Source organism: Dipodomys ordii, unplaced genomic scaffold, assembly GCF_000151885.1.
Source record: "Dipodomys ordii isolate 6190 unplaced genomic scaffold, Dord_2.0 Scaffold36, whole genome shotgun sequence".
In the NCBI taxonomy this organism is placed as follows: Eukaryota; Metazoa; Chordata; class Mammalia; order Rodentia; family Heteromyidae; genus Dipodomys; species Dipodomys ordii.
The window spans coordinates 14,635,655-14,657,736 of NW_012267252.1; the positions used below are offsets into that span (position 1 = coordinate 14,635,655).

At 46.3% G+C, this 22,082-nt stretch overlaps 1 protein-coding gene across 1 annotated transcript in view; it reads left to right on the plus strand.

Annotated features, from left to right (window-relative positions):
• The window catches only part of Vwa2 (von Willebrand factor A domain containing 2), a 32,552-nt gene that overhangs the window by 173 nt on the left and 10,297 nt on the right, over positions 1–22,082 (plus strand). Inside the window, exons 2-8 of the mRNA XM_013017660.1 lie at positions 7,551–7,612; positions 8,568–8,642; positions 9,820–9,953; positions 16,377–16,486; positions 19,041–19,235; positions 20,433–20,566; positions 21,101–21,233. Of these exons, the coding sequence (XP_012873114.1) occupies positions 7,561–7,612; positions 8,568–8,642; positions 9,820–9,953; positions 16,377–16,486; positions 19,041–19,235; positions 20,433–20,566; positions 21,101–21,233 (833 nt within the window). The 5' untranslated portion in view covers positions 7,551–7,560. The remainder of the gene's footprint in view (positions 1–7,550; positions 7,613–8,567; positions 8,643–9,819; positions 9,954–16,376; positions 16,487–19,040; positions 19,236–20,432; positions 20,567–21,100; positions 21,234–22,082) is intronic.

The window sequence follows — 22,082 nt, forward strand, 5'->3', positions numbered from 1 at the left end:
TCGGCGCCAGCCGCCGGGGACCGCAGCGCGGGAGACCCGCGCTGCCCAGCGCAGGCGCTGCGGGCTTTGTTTGGCATTGTCTGCGCCCACCTGAGCGCGGCCTTTTGGCAAAGTGGGCGTCCCGGGCAGTGCGCACCTGGCGCGCGCGCCCCTCCTGCTGCCCGCGGGCGATCTGCTGGGGGTCGCGGGAGGGGGAGCTGGCACGCACCGGAGAAGGGGTCGGGGCTCAAGTATTCGTGGGTGGAGGAAGGTATACCGGGTGAAACCCGAGCTGCCTGGCACTGTCGCGGGGTGCCCTTCCCAGGCGGCCACTCTCCTAAAACTTTGGGTTCATGCCCCTACCAATCACACACACACACACACACACACACCTATGTAGGACCTATACAGGTGTCACATGGCTCCATGAAGTCCCCACTCCCCCCAGTAGCCAACCCCCCTGCCCCGGTCCTCCCCCCCTCCGCCCCGAACTCTCTGCAGTCTGAACTCCAAGGGCCTCCTGCCCATGAACCAAGAAAAGCCCCGGATTTGTCTTAACAGTGACTTGCTTCACCTGTCAGAAAAACCCCTCCTCTCATCAGCTCCCCTCAACTCACACCTGGCTCAGCCCTGCTACCTTGCACCACTTCCTTCCAAATCCCAGGGCTCTGCTCTTGGCCACCTGCCTAGACAGGAAAATGGGCCTCCGAGTTGCACCTTAGAATCTTGTGATTTCAGAAGGTCCTGGGCACCTGGCAGAAGAGAAGGTAGGAGGGTGCATTGCTGCCTTTGACCGCAGAACTCAAGGCTCAGCCTGTGCCTTTCAGCTGGGGCCTAGGATACTGTGCTCTGCCTGTCATGTCTGGGTGATGAATCATTAGAACCGGTAGATTTTTCGAATTAGAAACTTCTTTAATTAAACTCTGGAAGCGTTCAGTGTATTCGGGCCTAAGTCTTCACTGTCTGTTTTACTCCCAATGTGTCATTAAGAAATGCCTATCATCAAAGAACTAGTCAGAGAGAACTCAGAGCTTTGCCAGTGCAGTTGGAAGAGGCCATGCCAGGGAATAGCTAAGTATCCCTGGCTTTCAGCCACTACTATCTAGTGGCTAAGGGGTTACAAAGGCTCATGGGCCTTGTCTTCCTCTGTAGACATCCAGCTCGGCTCCATCTTTGAGAATCTAAGAATTTCCCAGATTAGATTCTCTGGAAAATCCCAGGAGAAAATGATTTCTTCCTTTATCATCTCTGTGTGGCTGAGAACCATCACTGAAGCATTTTCCATTAAATCTGGCTGTTGGTCTATCATCCAGAGCATAGACACACACCCCCCTTTAATAAGCTCAGGATCCTTGAAATGACTTAAAGAGGCCCATGTTTGTATAGATGAGGAAACTTGAGGTGTAATTTTAGGTTGGCCTGTCCACAATCAGTGTTCCCCACTGCAGTGGGACATTTAGAATGATGAGCCAGCCAGGCGCCAGTAGGTCACACCTGTAATCCTAGCTACTGAGGAGGCTGAGTTCTGAGGTTTATGGTTCCAAGCCAGGCAAAGCAGAAAAGTCTTTCATAGTCAGTTAGCCAGCAAAAAAATGAGTGTGGCTCAAGTAGTAGAGCACCAATCTTGAGTGAAAAACCACACCAGGGTGTGAGGCTCTGAGTTCATCCCTTAGTACTGGCACAAAAACAATAATGAACTACCAAAGCCCGTGGTTTAGGGTTCCTCTCTTGGTGTTGTTCATTCTATGGGCTTAGAAAAATGAATAATGGTACTATTATCATACCATACCCAGTGGTTGTATGGACCTTAAAATCCTCTGAGCTCTAGCTGTTCACCCTGCCTTCACCCTTAGTTCCTGGCAGTCTCTGAACATTTACTTTTACTGTCTGTATAGGATTTTTTTTTCCCTGAATGCCATATATATGGAATCATATAATGTGCAGCATTTTCTGGTTGGCTTCTTTCCTTTAGTGATAAACATTTATGTTTTCATTGCTGGCTTTTGATGAGATTCATCAGCAATCATTAATTGGCAATGATGTCACAAGAGACAAGCCTTTTGCTAATTGCATCCCTACAGTGCATGTATCTCTCAATTATTTATTTATTTTTTGCATCTTCAATACCTGAACGTATGCTGGGGCCCAAAGCAAATGCTTCATTTCCATAGAAAAATGTCATTTCATTCATTGTATCAGTGGGAGGGGTAATTTTTATTAAGGCATTTTAGAACAAGGCTCCTCAAAACTTTGTGAGTTGTGTAGCAGGAAATTAAAATCATTTAACTGGGAAGGTTGTAATGTAATTTCTCATTAATACTTTATCCAGTGAAGCTATTTCAAAATAAAACAATATCTTCTCATCATCAGCAAAGCTATTGCAATAGCTCTGCAGAGGACTCTTCCCATCCAGTCCCTGGTTCTCCAGTCTCACAGGACAGCTGAATATAGCTGAAGTCTTTGACATCTTTTTCCTTAATGGCACTGGAGTTTGAACTTGCAAACTTCCTGCTCACGAGGCACAAGCTCTACTGCTTGAGCCCCCCCCCCCTTCCTTGTTTTCATTAGTTTTTATGTAGGGCCTTTCATTTTTGACCAGGGCTGGCTCCAAACTGTATTCCTTCTACCTATGCCTCGGAGGTAGCTGAGACTACAGATGTACACGACCGTATTTGTCTGTGGAGGTGGAATCTCATTAGTGGTTTTCCCCTAAGCTGGCTTGAAATCATTCTTCTCCTGAACTCTGTCTCCATAGTCACTGGGATTCTAAGTGTGCGCAGCCTTTCCTTCCATCTTCTAAACAGTTCTAGTGTGCTGCCTTTCCCTCCTCCACCATAGAATTACCCACTGGCTTTCCCTGAATGTGATTAGTACCCTCAAGCCTCCACTTCCTAGAATTCCCAGATCTCAAATGAGCAAGCCTCGCCCTTGTCCCAGAGACTTTTGCACTGGAGTGCCAGAGGATCCTGGCAACAGTGTTTGGCTGTTGTCGTCCATTTTATGGAGAATGAGTTGAGAGACTGAAGTGGATGAATTTACCAGAAATGCTGCCTCTTGATTGCTGGTGGCTGCTCTTCCCACTTTACCTGGACATTACATATTTATTGCCACAGCTGGACTCTAGGTGTGCAGTTGCTACCTCTGTGGCCTTGGACCCCGACCTTCTCCAAGATGGCTTCCTCGTCTATGAAAATGGAAACAAGAATGCCTACCTTGCAGGGTTCTGAGTGCTGCTAAATGAAACGAGCATGTTAAGTGGTCCTTTGAAATCATTTATTTAGATGCTTCCATCCCATAGGGCCTTCAATGGCGCTGGTCCTTTGTTTCTGACTTGGGGGGGGGTTGTTGGATTGTTGGATACTGAAACCTTGCTGATTTGTTTATGGGGAGCTTGGCTTTGTCAGGGTAGCTTTAAAAATGACCTTCCGAGTTATCTGATGGTTCTCTGTACTCCCAGCCTCCCAGGAGGTGGAGGCAGGAAGATCACTTGAATTTAGGAGTTTGGCATCCGCATAGGGAATATAGTGAGACCTTGCCTCAAACACAAACATCAAAACCCATCATTGTCTCAGACATATCAAACAAGAAATGTCCTCCCTCTGAGCCTGAGCCACCGATCTTGCCAAATGCATACAGAAGATGATTGTTAAAGCGGAAGATCATGAAGATCTCCCAGCTGGAGACTTCCAGCTGATTTTAGTCTTCCTGTTCAGGTGTCGGCTGCTCTTGCTAAGGAATAAGGTTTCTATCCTGCTGACTGGGAGCAGGCTGCTAAGGGCTCACTGAATATTTGGGGATGCGGTTGTATTTCCTAAGGAGAAGTGGTTTCCTTTTTCACCCTACACTTACCTACATCTCTGATCACAGAGGAGAAGGAAGGCACTGTCCTGCAGAGCTGTCTGCTGCCATCACCGATCTGCATCTTCTTTAGAACGCAGCCTTGTTTTGGCTTTTGTTTCATGGTGCATCATGGGAAATGTCACCTTTGGCTTGTGTGCACTGGAATGCATCCATTGCATCCTGCAGTGCTATATGGAACCAGGACCCAAGGCAACAATCAGATGAACTGCTAAGCAAGCTTGGAGCTTGTAATAAGTCTATCCATGCGCAGTCCAGAAGCCAGGAAACACTTGTGGGGTTAGCATGACTAATGGAACAGAAAGGAACACAGGTGATGAGCAAGGTATTCTGTAATGGAAAAGGCGTAACCAAGTGTCCTGGGACCCAGAGTCTGTTCTTGTCTCTGCCTTGCAGATCACTCTCAGCTACTTTGCACAAGAATGAAGAGAGGCACTGGAAATCTCAGGCGCTCCACTGTGGGAGTTGATGGCAGGTATTGGTGGGTGGGAAATGCCAAAGGGCAGGATTCAGTGGAGCAGATATTTTAATGTGCTTCTGTTCCTCTATTACTGCCCATAGTCTATAGTCTGTTCCTGGAGCCCAGACTTCTAGTTAATCATCTCCTCTTACCCTTCAGCCTCAATACATCTCCCTGTTCAACCGTTTCCTAGAGCCTTTCCTCAAAACCCAAGAGGTAATAGGCTTAGATTCCTTAAGAAGCCAAGATGGAGCCTGATCCACAATGACTTGTGTGACATGAGATAAAACACTTCTCCATTCCTTAGTATTCTCATCTGCATAATGAGAATAATATACCCTCAGTACCTAGCCATGAGAATTAGGAAAGAAGACATAATTATGACTTCTGGTAGCAGGATGTAGGGCGGTAGAGTAAGTGCTCTGCATGGTAATAGTTGTTGTTGTTTAGTGTGGAATTTATCCTTGAAAAAAAATCCCCTTTCCCAGGGTGCATTCCTATAGTCCCAGCTACTTGAGGGCCTGAGATGGGCGAATCTCTTGAGCCAGGTGTTCAAGGCTAGCTTGGGTAACATAGCAAGGCCGCTATCTCAAAAACAAAAAGGATTGTCCGGTGGGCAATCAGAGAACACACTGAATACTCAGGATGCTTGGGTGTGATGAATCAAGAGTCCTAAAAATACAGAGAGCTAAAGATAGTTGACTGGCATCAAATAGCATGTATTTCTTTTATCTTGGTATAAGAAAGACTGAGCACAAAGATGCACCTGAAAGGATTTGTCCTCCCTCTGGGCTCATCAGGACATTTTATTTACCCAGGGAGCTTGTGCACTGTCTTTCTATCCCAGGCAGCTGGCCTCCAGCTGAGACTGAAACACAATCCTCTTCCTAGGCATCTGCCATAGGCTATGGAGGCATGCGTGTCCCAGAGCAGTTCTGGGGTGAACTGTGTGCCTGTAGGGGTGGCTTGGGGAGCCAGGAAGTAGAGGTGCTGACCAGGGGGCCTCTGATCTAAACACGGCTGAGAAGCATTATGCCGAGCCTCGTCTATTTGCACATTGCCAACATAAATTGTATTTTAATGAACAGAAACTTAGGAGACTGGAAAACATCCACTGGGCAAGCAGAGGCACATAGGAACAGAGTGAGGTGGCTCAGGCTGGTTTCATGGCATGGAGGGAGGGAGCCTGAATTGACTTGCTGTTTGTGCAACCCATCCGCCTCCTATCCCCCTTCCCCTGACACACAGACTTCATCCTCACCACAAGATGGGGAGGTGGCGGCTGGAGTCCTCATTTTATAGCTCATCAATAGGCCAGATATACGTGCTAAGATCAGAAACTGTCAGGCCAGAAGCTTGCCAGGAAACCAAGGGCAACCTTGAGGAGTCCCTTCCCTCTGCCCTAGCATACCATGGCCTTGTCCCGGGGCAGGTGGGGGCTTGTCCTGCATCTGGTGTGTGGCCTAAGAGGAAAAGACATACTGGGAGAAAGGGAAGTGCCCGGTGTGCCAGGCTGGCATGCTCAGGGACTGGAAGCTGGCAGGAAACGTGAGTTCTGCAGCAGGCTGACCTCCTGCCTTTCTCTCACTGACCCAGCCTGGGGGTCAGTGACATCCTGCTTCTGCTGACACTCTGGCTCTGACACCACTGGATATTTGGTTTTCTCTTAGCTCAGTGAAGACAGGAACAAGAGAATGGACTCAGATAGACTGCATCCCAAAGAACAAAACCTGGACTTTCAAGATCTTATTGTTAGTGTATTTTCTGGTTTGCTCTGCTAAGTTATACTGGTGAGAAAACTAAATTCCATCCCATCTAACCTCTTTCTGTCCTTACTCTGTATTTAAGCTTAAGACATGGTGGTATGTATCTTCTCTGTAGTTGAGATGGTAATGATATGTTTCTCTGGGCCAGGTGGAATTAGAAGTAAGCCTCAGGAATGCCCTTCTCTGGATCCAAAGTGAAGGTCTATTGTGTTTTATTACAACAGCATTTACTTTCTGCGCTTAATGCTGTCCTTAGAATGAGCTATCAGGCCCCACCAAAGTGAATTGGACCCATGCGAGAGCATTATTAGGCAATATAAAACTTTGGAAAACACAGGCTTTCTTTGGATAATAATGTTTTGCTAGAGGCAAGGTTGGTGATTTCCTAGAGATAGCAGAAAATGAGGATATTGAGCACCCCAGTCTTCAACTTGTCAGCTTATTACTTTTTGTGAAGAAACTGAGACCAGGTGCCCCTCAATAGATGAATGGATCAAGAAAATGTGGTATACATGCATACATATATAGATATAGATATAGATGGGAATTCTATGTCTCCATCAGAAAGAATGACATCGCCCCATTTGTTAGGAAATGGAAAGACTTGGAAAAAATTATATTAAGTGAAGTAAGCCAGGCCCAAAGAAACATAGGTCCCATGGCTTCCCTTATTTGCAATAACTAGTACATGGGTAGGACAAGTAGAAAAAGTCAAAAGCTCTGTACATATGACCATATAGATGATGTTAAGTGAAATGAACCCCAAGATAGGGACACAAATATTTTTTTCTTTCTTGCTATTGTTTCTAATGTATTTATAATGTACCATATGATTTTTGTTGTTGTTTCTTTGTATAATCCCTGTTTTTACTATATTTGATGTTGGTGCCTTGCATCTTATATATACACTTCTCTAATTTGGGAAGGGCAAGGGAAAAAATAAAATGCTTAAATAGGGATACAGGTGGACCCATTGTAACAATGAGATGTACAAGACACTATGTTGCAAACAAACTTCACAACTTTGGTGGGGGGGGGGGGATGTTGTGGAGGTGGGAAGGAAAGTAGGGGAAAAACAAAGGAGCAGGCAAAGATGCTTGATAGGAAATGGACTCATTACCTTGCTTATGTTACTGTAACCCACCTGTACTGCATTTTTACAATAAAAAACATATTAAAAAAAAGAAACTGAGACCCAAGGTAGACCATTTACATGGCAAGGTTGGTAAGGCTGAGGTGGGGGGGGGGATGGTGATGCTCAGGGGAAGATGTTAGATGTTGTTTAAAGGGAGCAAAGTCTTCATGGCATTTTGGGAAATCTGTGGCATCCAGGCTACTGTAATTATTGGGGGGGCAGGTGGCAAGTGAGGAGACCTCTGAGTCCCGTTTGTGACCCTCAGTGGTCAGTGTCTCAAGTGGCATCTGTTGTATTGGGGGAGACGGACATACTTATTGCTGATGCTTTGTTTCTTTTCCTAGCCCTGTAGCCATTTCAATATGCCTTCTTTGCTGTTGCTGGAAGCCATCTGCATTTTCCTGTTTTCCAGAGGTAAGCTGGTTCTTGGCAAGGAATAGGTAATAAAGTACTGGGGCCTTGGTTTGCTTCAAATTACGTTGATCCTTTTTTGTTAACATATATTTTACAAATGAATGGATTCCATCAATACATTTTTTTTTTGGTGAAAATACCATACAGAGGGGTTACAATTACATGGGCAAGATAATGAGTACATTTTTTATCAAGCATTGTTGCCTCCTCCTTTGTTTCCCCTTCCCATCCCTTCCCATCTCCCACAATGAAATAGTTTGCCTGAGATTCCTGGCAGCAGGTTGGAGACCTTCCAAGTATGTGCCTAGATAGAGTGTAAGGAGCCTCACCTGGAGAATTGGTCCGTGTGTGTGTGTGTGTGTGTGTGTGTGTGTGTGTGTCGCGCGATCCTGAGGCATAGTCCCTGAGCATTTTTGCTCCAGGTTTGTGCTCTACCACTTGAACCACAGCTCCGCTTCTGGAGTTTTGGTGGTTAATTGGTCTTACAGACCTCCCTGCCTGGGCTGGCTTCGAACCATGAACCACAGATGTCAGCCTCCTGAGTAGCTTGGATTACAGGTGTGAGCCAGTGGCACTGTTCCTAACCAGGGACCCAAGTTTTCAGAATCACAGTTTCTTCGTAGCCCAGCTATGTATATTTTTAATGTTTCTCTTCAAAATATTCAAATCTAAATAAAAAGGCACCTCATAAAAATGGAACAATTTTCTTCATACTATTTAATGCTATGCAGGGGATGGCATTTGGGTAAAGATATCTAGAGATGGAACCAAGGGCCTTACACACGCTAAGCCTGCACCCCAAGCCTCCCATGTGGTCATGTCTGAGATACAAATACCATTGGACTACTCCAGGTTTCCTTCCTTGTTACGAGTTCATTCTGGTCACATAATGTGAGGATGAAGAGTCCCCTCCATCTTGCCTTGTCTTGACTGCTTCTGGTGTTTTCTCTCCTAGCATCCCCATCCCTCCCATTTCAGGAAGTCCATGTGAGCAGAGAGACCATTGGAAAGATTGCTGTTGCCAGCAAAAGTAAGCCTGTGTTTACCTATCCCTGCCAACCCCCGTTCAGACTTCTGTGAGAGGGACCAAGGAAAACCATGTTCTCCCTGAGAGATGCCACCCCGCTCCCAGCTCCCTTTCACAAAGTGGCCAGGTATTTTCTCCAACCAGGGGCTTGGCCAACTAAGTCTCCTTGGAAAACAAAACAAAACCCAGTCACATAAACAGCCTCAGTGAAATTTTGTTGCTGGTTTCTTGGCTGGTCCCTCAACTACCCAGCCACCCTCATGGTCCACCATATTCCTTCCTCTCCCATCCTAGTCAAGACTCTTCCCAGTGCTTAAGCGGCACCCGATTTCCAAGACACTTTGCCTATCCCTTCCTCCCTTCTCTAGTGAACTCCCTTCATCCCAGCGGCTCCAGTACTTCCTTCTTGAGAGGTACCATCTCCATGGTGACTCCCTGACTCCTCCACTTCCCTTCAGATGCTCCTGCTGAGGTGGGAGGAGCCAGATCATTGGGTTTGGTTCCCTGCTCTACCGCTTCCTGGTACCTTGGTTCCAGAAAGTTACAAAATGTTTCTGCCCTCTGCTTTCCTCATCAGTCCAGTAGAAGTGAAAAACAAAAATAAATCTCTGCAGATCTGGGGAGTGGGGACTGTGGTCACTAAAAGGTACAAGATTTCTTGAGGTGAGGGGGAAAACTGTGACTGTGAAGGATGAGAGAATTCATCCATGGATCTGCTAACGAGGTGAAACTGGACACTTGAAGTGGGAGGATTGTATGGCATGGGAATTAAATCTCAATACAGATTTCAAAGGAGAAAAGTTTGATCTGTCTCAGGTGGCTGTGGGAATTAACTCAATGAGTTACATGTAAAATGTCTCCATGTCTGCCATGTCTGAGGCAGTGTGGCAGGTAGGAAAAGCACAGCCAGAGTAGCTCTGATTGCTGCTACTTCAACTCCTGGGTCACATGGCCCCATGTGTCAGGGTGTCTGACTATATGACACCTGTGATTATGTGACCACGTGATCACATGTCCTAGATTATGGCCCCTTGAAGGCAGGGACCATAGCTGTTCCAGGAGACCCATCTTACAGAGCTCAGATTGGGCCTGGATGAGCATTTACAAGGTCCTTACCAGGGAGTCTTTGCAATATGGAGAAATCTAGTTCATCCTCCCCTGTCTGTCCCACTCTCTCCAGTGATGTGGTGCTCAGCGGCGCTGGACGTCCTGTTTCTGTTAGATGGTTCTCAGAGCATTGGGAAAGGGAGCTTTGAGCGGGCCAAGCACTTTGCCATCACAGTCTGTGACACACTGGACATCAGCCCCAAGAGGGTGAGTACCAGCCTTGTCAAACTGTGTATCTGAGTAGCTCAGTTAAAAGTGACAAGAAATCCTTGAAGTGACCAAGACACCCTTCAAAGTAGTGACCAATTACTTTAGTCTGAAGAGTCAAGATGACTCCCATCCAGATGTTGAGGTGAAAGACAAACACACAGCTCTGATTTCTCAGTAGAGAAGGTGTTGTGTTTGCAGAGCCATGGGAAAAGGACACATATTGATCAGACAAGAGTATTAGGATGAAGTACAATTCCTGCCCTCTCTTGCAAAGATAGGCACCTACATCCCACATCTTCCTTTCTTCTTCTCGCTTCAAATACAGGTCATAAATATCAGCAGACTGTGGTAGCTATGTCCCTGAAAGGTGCAATTCTGAAACACCCAGTAGAAAAATGGACAATGAATGTGGACGGATCATTGCCAAAACCCATCACAAATGGTCTTTAGGCACGTGGAAAGATTCCCAGTGGCATAGTAGTGAATCTTGGAAATCCAAAGCTAAGTGTCACACTCCATGGGCAAACCTTTAAGAAACTCGTGTTTCCATGCCCTGTTGGTGGGAGGGTCAAATGGTGAAGCCAACAAGATCCATCACAGTGACAGAGGCGTGGCCCTGCTGACCTAACGGTTCCACTTCTAGAAATTTATTCTGCCCATACTGCCACCTCTGCAAAGTCATTGCTCCTTGTAGCTCATTGAGTGTTATTTGTAATAGTGTAAGGTTTCAGGCAATCTGCATAGCTACTACAGGGGACAGGTTAATCCACAATGGTGTCTTCATGTAGGGAAAACTCCAGGCATCTGTACACAGGGAGTGAGAAAGTGCTGTAACATGCAAAACCATCAGAATGGTATGGAGAATCTGATGCTTTTTACATAAAAACGAAGAGAAATGAATGAAAACCTAAACTATAATGGCATGTGTAGGCATAAAGAAAGGAGAGGGGCTTGGCTTATAAGGGGCCGAGGGTAGTGGTTTCTATGGGAGATGAGGATGGGAATGGAGATTAGGATTCAACTCCAGCAGGAGACTCAGCAGAACAAACTTTGAAAAACACATTCTCGATCTTGAAACGTATGAACCTTCTACCCCAAACTCAAAAGTTTAATAGGAAGGGTATTTTGCCCTGGCAAGCCATAATTATTTGAATTATAGACTAGTCGCATACAGGTTGAGGAAGGAAGTAGTATGCCAAGATTAATTCCCTGGGTTAATTCCCAATAAAACATCTAGGATTTAGGAGCATGTGTAGCTTGTAATGAGGACCAGATTTTCTGCAGAATGACGTGAGAGCATGAGCACCTTTCCCTGGGTCTTAGGCACTGGCCTAGTCTCTGCAGATATCATAGCAAATGCTATTCAGTCTGGCCACATGCAGCTTGGAGGCTCCGACTATGAGGTCAGTTAGGTATCGATCCAAAAAGGGCCAGGGCACAGGATGGATGCATTTCTGCCTCCTCTAGACAGTGCTTTAGTTTAGTCGTTGTTGTTGCTGGTCCTGGGGCTTGAACTCAGGGCCTGGGCACTGTCCTTCAGCTTTTTAGTTCAAGGTTAGTCCTCTGCCACTTGAGCCACAGCTGTACTTCTGGCTTTTTGTTAGTTAACTGAAGATAAGCGTCTGTCCTTATAAGACTTTCCTGCTCAGGCTGGCTTTGAACCACAATCCTTGGATCTCAGCCTTCTGAGTAGCTAAGACTATAGGCATGAGTCGCTGTGCCCAGCTCGGTGCCTTACTTTTCAAATGACTGTCTAGGAATCATTGCACAGTGAATCATGGAGGAAGAGACAGAAAGATCAAACACGGGCATTGACATAGCAAGTTTTGAGCTGATAACCTGGAGACCTCTGAGGGCAGCAAGAAGGAAGAAAACAACTGGACAAATTATTAGTGAATATTTTACAGAGGAGGAAACAGAGAGGCCAAGTAACTGCGCAGGGCCACAGAGCAATCTCAGGAGACCCTTACCTGTGGAAGAACCAGGGCTCTTGGCTCTCAGCCCAGTACTCACTCCATTGGGCCATCTGTCTCTCCCAGTGGGCAGCCTCTGTGTGAGGGAGAGTGATACTCAGGATCCATCATGCGCTGCTATCACATAGCAAATAGACAGCCAGCAACGAGGTGGTGCAGGAAGTCTGGGAGAGGAGATAGAAGACAGGAGGACAAGCGTGTCAAGAAACTTTGTGGCTGGTGCTGTGGAGAGTGGACCCATTCATTGGGTCTGGGAAATTCAACCTCAGTGTTGCTGGACCACTATGTCCATTGAGTTTCAGAAGGACTGCTTTAGGTTAGATATTGGCAGATAGATAGTGCCTATAACAGAGAGCCAAGAAAGTAAGAGCCCCAGAGATAGCCATAAAAATGGACCCTAATTATCTTTTTCATCTGGAAGAGAATGCAGAATGGCCTATCATATTAAGAAGTTAGAACCTGCCATTTGAGCTAGAGAAAGACTTTCTACTAGCTAGAGAAAATGGTGTCTTACTGGGATGGGTGAGTGTCTTGACCGAGTTCACAGACCACCCTGTGTGGAAGGTTCTGTTTTAGAGTGATTTTTGTAGCTTCAGGCATTATACTTTTATTGCTGTATTGTTGGTGGTAAGGGGGCTTCAAGCTTGATAGGCTGGTGCTCTACCATTTGAACCACACCTCTGACTAGTTATTATGCTAGTTATTTTTCCAGACAAGGGCTTGTGAACTTTTCTGACTGGGCTAGCCTTGAACCTCCCACTAGCCAGCCACCCAAGTAGCTAGGGTTCTAGATGTGAGCCACGAGTACCCAGCTTATTGCTATGTTTTTGTCTCCGTTTTGTTTTGTTTTGTTTTGCACACAAGGGATTTAATCAGCACTCTGTTTTGCTTTCTCTATCTTCCGTTTTCAGAAGAATTTTCAAATAGTTTTCAACTGAGGCTTTGTTTGGATACTCTGCTACTGAGGTGTATTGGAGGTGTTTGAAATCTTCCTCTTAACACTAAAAGCTGAGAGGTTCACTTCCTGCTCTAATAGACCGATTAAAGCTATTGAAGCAAAATGATTGCAGTGTGGTGAGAAATCTGGGCGGGTTTGCTTCTGAGAGTACAGTAAACTGAAGATAAAAGGCAGCTATTTGCTCCCAGACCACCAATTAAATTAAGTGCCTTAAGTACTGATTTTGCCTGTTTCCTCCCTGTTTTGTTTTGAAGTTGTATCCTTCCTGTTTAACCCAAGTAAATAGACCCAGCTGCTGGTCTTAAGGAATTTTTTTTTTCTGTCTCCTACTTACCTGATCACCTGCATATACTTTTTAAAAAATATTCTTAGCATAAATCAGTTGTATAAAGAGATTTCATTGTGATATTTACAAGCATGCAAGTAATGTACTTTGATCCTACCCAACTTTTCCCCTTTATCAGAAAGGATAGCTTAATTTACACCTCATTCTGTCTCCCATCTTTTTATTATCACATCATCTTGGAAGAGGATCCATATTGATAGATAGAGATCTATTATTCTTACAGCTAATTTAATGCTGTGCCATAGAATTTACTCAGGTCTAATTAACCAACCCACTACTAATGGAGATTTGTGATTATAAATATAGTGTGATTTGTAAATACTTGATTGCACTTATATGGAAAGAAATCTACGGGATAAACTCCCAATAGTCTTGTGCACTTTTAATTTTTAATGAATATTGACAAATTTTCCTTTGAGGATGCTTTGCCAATTTTCTTTTCTTTTTATTATTTTTTTGGCGGTGGTAGGGTGGGGTGGGGTGGGATATGAGGCTTGGACTCTGCCCCTCAGCTCTTCAGCTCAGGCAACCGCTCTACCACTTGAGCCACAGCGCCACTTCCGGTTTTCTGATGGTTTATTGGAGATAAGAGTCTCATGGACTTTCCTGCCTGGGCTGGCTTTGAACTGTGATCCTCAGATCTCAGCCTCCTGAGCAGCTAGGATTACAGGCATGAGACACCAGCGCCCGGCTAACTGCCAATTTTCATTTCTCCCAGTGATGTCTGAGTGTTTTTGCTAAAGGGAAAAGTAATATCTCTTTATGAGTGATGTACATCTGCTTTCCCTAAAAATGAGAAAGCCAAACATATTTACATTCAAGCACCATTCATATTTTCTGTTCTGTGACCTTTGTTTCTGTACTTGCCCAGTTTCTGTTGATTGTTCTTTTTCATACTGAGTCCTATAAACACTATATATATTAAGAAAACAAATCTTTGTCCTCCAACATAAGCTGCAAATAATTTTGTCTTTATTTGTTTTTATTGCATTAAACTATGTTTTGCCCTACATAGGTTTTTTAGGGATTTTTCTTGTTGCTTTGTTTTTCTGCTGGTCAGATCGATCAGTCCTTATTTTACACTTTAAAGAAATTTTAATTCATAAAATTGGATTTTCTTTCTTTTTATGCCAGTCCTGGGGCTTGAACTCAGGGTCTGGGAGCTGTCCTTGAGCTTTTTTCTTCAAGGCCAGTCCTCTACCACTTGAGTCACAATTCCACTTCTAGCTTTTTTGGTGGTTAATTAGAAATAAAAGACTCCTGGCCTTTCCTGCTTCGGTTGGTTTCAAACAGCGACTCAGATTTCAGCCTCCTGTGTAGCTAGGATTACAGGAGTTGTGCCCAGCTATAAAGCGGAATTTTTAATTCTAGTACACCTCTAATTACAAGGGAGTTTTTCCAAGGGTTCTTCTAGAATTTTTATGGCTAGGGTTTTCACAGTTAAATCTTGAGTCCACTTGCAATTTATCATTAATGTTTCATAGGTGGCTATCCAGTTGTCCTGCTCCCATTGGCTGGCTTCTAGGCCACCTTTTCCCTGCTAGTTTTAGATATCACTTCCCCACTTTTTTGTGCCAGTGCTGGAGTTTGAATTTAGTGCCCATGGCTGATGCCCTACTACTTGAGCCATGTCTCCAGTTCTAGTGTTCTGCTGATTAACTAAGGAGGAGTGGGGGAAGGAGCTTGGAGGATTTACCTGCCTTAGTCTGGTTTGGAACCACAATCCTCAAATCTCAGTCTCCTGAGTAGTTGAGATTACAGAAGTGAGTCCCAGTGCCTGTCCCAGTAAATTCAAGGGAAATCAGGGAAAGACTGTTTGTCAGAAGCTTCTTGGAGTTGTCCTCTGCTCTGTCTTCCAGTGTCCATCACCCCACATGTCAATATAAGATTTATATTTCTGGGTTCTGGGAAGGTGGCTCAGTGGTAGAGTGCTTGCCTTGCATGCATGAGGCCCTGGGTTCGATTCCTCAGCACCACATATGCAGAAAAAGCCGGAAGTGGTGCTGTGGCTCAAGTGGTAGAGTGCTAGCCTTGAGCTGAAGAGCTGAGGGACAGCGCCCAGGCCCAGAGTTCAGGCTCCAGGGCCAACCAAAAAAAAAAAAAAAGATTTATATTTCTGGTTTAGATGCCAAACAGTGTCTTGCCTGTGGGAGGCCAGTTGGGCAAACTGAGGACATCAGCTCATTATCTCCCAAGCTCCCGGCCAGAGCAAAAGACTGCATAATGGTTTAAATGGGAATCGCCTGGCCCATTGGAAATCTTGGCCAGCATGCTGACTGACCTTAGCTGCAGTACTACTTTGTCTTCGTTCTAGGGACTGATTGTCCCTTAATCTGACTCTGATTTAGAGACCTAGACTTTCCCCAGGTTGGTATGAAGCAATCTCAGAAGTCTTGCCCACATGCAAAGGATGAGGGGCTGGTAGTTATAGCTAGTGATGATCCACTAGTGGTGGTGTCTGGGGAGAGCTTCTGTTGACTCCTCAATTGGGTCAGCTAAAGGTGTCTGTTGGTTTCTGAGGAGGCAGATGCTAAAATTGAGCTTTAAGGAAAGGGCAGAGGTTCCAAGTCCAATGTTCTGGACCCCTCTCTTGCTAGCTCTGGGCAAGTAAGCCCTTGTACATAACCCTTATTCCATGTCACCTGCACATTTTGGTCTGTGCAGGAATACTGTGCATTAGCTGTGCCTCCATGGATCACGTGAGCTAATAACAACAGCACCTGGGCCTGGAGGGCAGTCAGCAGGTATGAGCGAAGCTCTGTCGTAAGGCTGATCGCTGCTCCATTGAAAACCTCCAAGGGACTGGGAATGTGGCTTAGTGATAGAGTGCTTGCCTAGCATGCATGAAGCCCTGGGTTCAATTCCTCAGTACCATAAAATGCTAGCCTTGAGCAAAAGAAGCTCAGGGGCAGTGCCCAGGCCCTGAGTTTAATCCTCAGGACTGGAAAAAAAAAAAAAGAAAGAAAAGAAAAGGTTGCCAGGGTATGTATTTTCCTCTTGGGGGTAGGGCATGAAGCAAGTAGGCAGGTTTGACCATTTCCTTCTAGATTCTTGGCTGGGCAGTGGTACTTGTTGGAATGTTTAAAATTTGACCCCAGTCTTGGGCCACTGCCCCCACCCCCACCCGTCTTCCACTGCTGCAGGTCAGAGTGGGAGCGTTCCAGTTTGGTTCCACTCCTCATCTGGAATTCCCCTTGGATTCATTTTCAACCCGAAAGGAAGTGAAGACTGAACTCAAGAGGATGGTTTTCAAGTGAGTATGATCAGATATTGCCATGGCTGGGATGAGGCCTGCGGCCTTGAAAATTATCCCTAGCAGGGGTCAGCCCTGCTTTGAGTACTTACTGAGTACTGTGGGCTGCTTCCAGTGCCCGCTCTATGCATACTGGGTAAAGAAAATTTCCTTCTCAAAGCCATCCCTCTTCATTGCATACTAATGTGCCGTGGGAATTCAAGTGCAAGCGGAAAAGCTATTTGCTGGTTTTATGTATCGTCAGTTGGCCTGGGACAGAGGCTTGTCAAGGTCAGACTGCAGTGAAGTGTGTGGGGTTTGGGGAAGGACACTCAGTCCTAGTTATCTAAGGAGGCCCCTGCTGCTTGCACTTCCCCGAGAGCCATTTTTGTGCTCTAATAATAGAAGTGTCCTTCTGCTATGGAGAGTGCTTTAAAATGATGAATACCTGCTAATGAATACCTGCTTGTCTGTGTACATGCTAAATAAATGTCTGAGTGATGTGTACGTAGTGGGGTTGTGATTTCTGTTACAAGGCAGCTGATTGGAATGTATTTACTCATATAGATACACACACTCATATATATACATATATATACATATATGTACATATTTTACGTTATTTATGTGCATACATGTATAATCTACTTGTAATATGAATGTATCCTTCATGTGAATATGGGTATATCATGCACAGATGCACGGACGTGCATACACATATATATACACACACACTTCACACCTTCAACCACTCTAATCTCCAGCTCTGCTCTTGCCCCTGCTGCCCCTCTCTGCTGGTATCCAGTAAAATCCTACTGAAGTGTGTGAAGTGTGTGTGTGTGCATTTGCCACATTTTATTGCAAAATTCCAAATCTCCAAAGTACCTTTTCCAGTCACAGAACTCTGTCATGTGCCAGTGCTTGCCAAAGCCGAGGGCCCCAGGGATAGTAGGAACCCTAAGGTGAAGATACCTTTAGCTGTGCATCCCAGCCCCGTCCTCTGTTTTGGGGGCCTTGCCAGGGATATGCAAGAAAGTGCAAGAGGAGAAAGCAAAGCAATAGGTGGGATTTTAAGAAATGGATTAGTATACAGAGCAGTTTGCCCATATAAAAACTTGTGTGTTAATGCTCATAACAGCACTGATTACCACAGCCCCCAGCTGGCAACAAGATCCACGTGCAGCTGATGACTGGATAGACCCAGTGTTCTATAGCCATCCAACCAAATGATATTTGGCCAGAGAAATGAACGAAGCACCAGTTTGTGCTACATCAAGACTCCTACCTTCCCAGGAGGGTGAGATCGGAGGATCACAGTTTGAATCTAGCCCAAGCAGGAAAGATTGTGAGACTATTATTTCCAATTAACCAGCAAAAAGCTGAATGTGGAAGTGTAGCTTAAGTGTTCCAGTGCCATTCTTGAGCAAAAAAAGCCAAGTGAGAGTTTGATGTTCTGAGTTGAAGCTTTAGTACTGGCACACAGACACACAGACACACACACACACACACACACACACACACACACACACACACCAACAGTGCCAGAGGAGGATGCTAGGCCTTCCAAGTCCCTGACCACACATTTTTGAGAATGTGCTTGGTTAGCACTTGCAGATCTTTGCAGGACTGAGGTGGCACACAAGACAAGGAGGTAGTAGCTTATTTTGGGCCACAGTTGTGGGGTCCCCAGGAACACTAGAAATGGAGATAGGCTCATGTCTATTGGAGTAGAGGAATGATGGCTGAATGGGAGAGGATCTCCCATCTCCTTGTCTCTGCTCTGCAGTGAGACTTTCAGGGCTGGGCTAATCAAGACAGGCAGCACTACCTACAAGGCCCACTTGCTTTTCAAGACCAAGGCATCCCCTCAAAGTGCATTCTGGGAAGGCTAAGAAACCACCCTGACAATTGTAGGATCTGCTGCTCTCTGCTGAAAGGCTTGGCCCCTCTGTAGCAGCCTGAGATCCATCCACTGACTCACTCACATTTTTTAACCAGTGGTCTGTCTGAAAGGATGCCTGCATGAGTCTTCTAGTTCAAATTCCGCTTAGTAAACAGTCCTTGCTAGGAACTGTGAGGATAAGACACACAGGGCCATTGATGTCTGGCCTACTGTAATCTGATCTGCAGACCATCAGACATTGAGGCCATCTTATCAGATCCTCGTAGTAAAACCCCAGCTCATCACTCTACAGATTCTTACTTACACAGTTTTCTTCAGCTTGGTTATTTACCTTCCCAGCCCTTGATATGCTGAACTAGGAGAAGAGTGGGGGTGATGCATGAATTAGGAGGTGGGTGTTACATAAGGCTTGTCAGCCTGGAGTCAGCTCTAGAGATCCAGGGAGACAATTCAAAAAATGTCCATGTGCATGGAGAATGACAATATAGAACACCACAGAAGTGAGCAGAGTGAGCTCCAAGTTCATAGAAAAGTTAGATTTCTACCCATCACTGGTTTGAATGGTAGGATTGCAACAACAGGAGCCCAATGGATTTCTGACTGTCTTCTCAGCTTCCAATCTCCCACCTCACTGACATGTGTCTTCCTTTGTCCCCCCAATGGGTTCCTCAGAGGAGGACGTACAGAGACAGGCCTCGCTCTGAAACACCTTCTGCACAGAGGGTTTCCTGGGGGCAGGAATGGCTCTGTGCCCCAACTCCTCATCCTTGTCACTGATGGGAAGTCCCAGGGGCACGTAGCACTGCCGGCCAAGCAGCTGAAGGAAAAGGGAGTTACTGTGTTTGCGGTGGGGGTCCTGTTTCCCAGGTGAGTGCCTCTATCAATCTGGGGTCCACTTGAGGGCATCCTGGGGACCATGACAGCTGAGAGCCCCTTAGAGCTTCCACCACGGCTGTGGTGAGACTGGAAGCTGGGAAAACAGATCCTTGCATGTTTTTCCTTTTCTATGATTTGCTGTTTGGGGATTTGGTATATAGGGGCCCAACTTTGGGAAGTCAGCATTTCGTGCTCTTTGGCGTTGTCTGAACAGATTTTGTGGCAAGTGCCAGAGAAGCAACTCAAATTCATTTGAGGAGAAATGGAAATTCATGGAGTCATCTTACTTTTTGGAGTGACCCAGCCATCCATCATGGTGGCTTAGGGCTTCAGTGCCATTAAGATTCTTTCTGTTGGGTCAAATATGACAGAATACACCTGTAATCCCAGCTACTTAGGAGACAGAAGTAGAAGGATCACTGTCCAAGATCAGCCCAGGCAAAAGCAAGATCTTAGCTGAAAAACAAGTGGGGCTGGGGCCATGGACAGAAGTACTTGGAATTGAATTCAGGACCTTGCACATCCTAGGCACAGGATGCACTCCTGGGCTAAATTCCAAGACTTCTTTGCCTTGTTATTAAAAATTAACATCGTATAAAACATTTCACTGTGATATTTCCATATATGCATATGCAATATATTTTAATCCTGTCCCTAATTTCTTACCAAGCAGTTTCTCACCATCATTTTGCTCCCTCTTCACAATCCAGTGTCCTCATTCCCAGTGTTGCATTTTTGTCCTGGGTTCTAATGACGGTGTCCACTGGCTACCTGTTCTGGACATTTCACCTGGACATCACCACACTGCTGGCTTTCCTATTGCTAGTGATCCCTGTTTGCTTTTCTCCTGTTATCACTTCAAATTGCTTTCTGATAGATTGTTTTTCTCATCAGATGGGTGTTTTACAGATGCAGTCACATGAATCTGTTAAGATTCTGTCTCAAGTATGCACTGATGGTTATGAGCCCCACCTCTGAGTTAGTGAATCTGATCATGTGCACATCACTTGAGGACTGCCTACAGTTTACTTCTTGGTCCTCACCTTCATCCTGGTTGGATGAGGTTGCTGTGAAGTAGTCTCTGGGCCAGTAGGATGGTGCTGCTGTTCACAAGGAGCCGGGATCCAGGAGGTGGCTGGGCAAGAAGACTGTGGGCATGGGGATTGTGTCATTGGAACCTCTCCACAGATGGGAGGAGCTACACATGCTGGCCAGTGAGCCCTGGGAGCAGCACGTGCTGTTGGCTGAGCAGGTGGAGGATGCCACCAATGGCCTCCTCAGTACCCTCAGCAGCTCCGGCCTCTGCATTCCAGCTGCACCAGGTAGGACTGTCCTGCCCTGTGGCCAGAGACCTTGCACAGAAGGAACAAGGGTGTAGGGTCGGCAGAGTTTCAGAAGCAAGAGCTTTCTTAGGGAGGGAAGAAGGGGGGGAAAGAGGGAAGGAGTGTAAGAAAAGGGCATTGTATTCTGTTCCCTGTGACCTGCCCTATGCATTTCTACAGCCAGAGCCCCAGGTTCCTTTCTGTGTGAACTGATGGCCCAGGGATTGGGGTCCAGAGCTGGGGTAGTGTACCATCATCTGTTAAGTCTGCTTCACCTGCCTTGATAGCCCTGGGGGAAGACAAGATGCCCCTCAATGCTAAAGCAATGCTTATCAGATAGGAAGTTAACATGCGCATGCTCTGTGCAAGCCAGGGGTGGGGGTGAGTCTGGCCAGAGGAGATGCTCAGTGCCCCTGAGAGAAGCCATAGGTGCCAGGGCTGACAGCAGAGCCCCCGGGAGCAGCTGCTTGTGGGAAGCAGGGGTGGAGGTGAGAGGTGTCATCTTCTTGTATCTTCTCCATGTCCCATGGAAAGACTGCAGGGTTGAAGCTCACCCCTGTGAACGCAAGACACTGGAGACCATCCGGGAACTCACAGGCGATGCCCTGTGCTGGAGGGGATTGCGGCGTGCTGACGTAGTGCTGGCCTTGCGCTGCCCCTTCTACAGGTTTGTCCATGTGGTCTGGGGCCCTGGTGCTGGACAAGGCTGTGGAGCATGTGACAGGGACTGGAGGAGACCTGGGACTGAACTCCGTGGGAAGAGAGAGGACACAGCTTCTCGGGTCAATCTGTCGGTCTTAACAGAGCCCAAGCTGGCCCGAGTAGCTGGGCCAGGGTTGTCAGGAGGGTCTTGCACAGGTAGTGGCATTTGTGTCCAGACCTGGTCCACCAAAGCCTCGGGGAGAAGTGGGGCACATGTTGCTCTCTGAGTGAGGACTTGGATTTTTATGAGGCCACTAGGGGAGAAGGCAGTGTTCAGCTACGGGCAGCTTTTTCCTGGGCATTGTATTTTGCCCCCTGTGACCGGCCCTGTGGTTTGGAAGAGAAGATTTTTTTTCTTTTTGCCACAACCAGGGCTTGAACACAGGGCCTCACCCTCAGCTTTCTTTCTCACTCAGGCCACACCTTCTGTCTGGGCTGGTTTTGAACTGAAATCCTCTATGTCCCACCCTCCTGAGTAGCTAGGATTATAGGCGTGAGCCACCAATGCCCAGTGCCTGGATAGATTCCTTCCTTCCTTCCTTCCTACCTTCCTTCATTCCTTCCTTCCTTCCTTCCTTCCTTACTTCCTTCCTTCCTTCCTTCCTTCCTTCCTTCCTTCCTTTCTCTCTTTCTTTTTTCTTTCTTTCTTTCTTTCTTTCTTTTTTTTTGTTTTGTCAGTCACGGGGCCTGAACTCTGAGACTGGGCGCTGTCCCTCAGCTCTTCAACTCAAGGTTACCACTTGAGCCACAGCACCACTTCCGGCATTATCTGCTTATGTGGTGCTAAGGAATCAAACCCAGGGCCTCATGCATG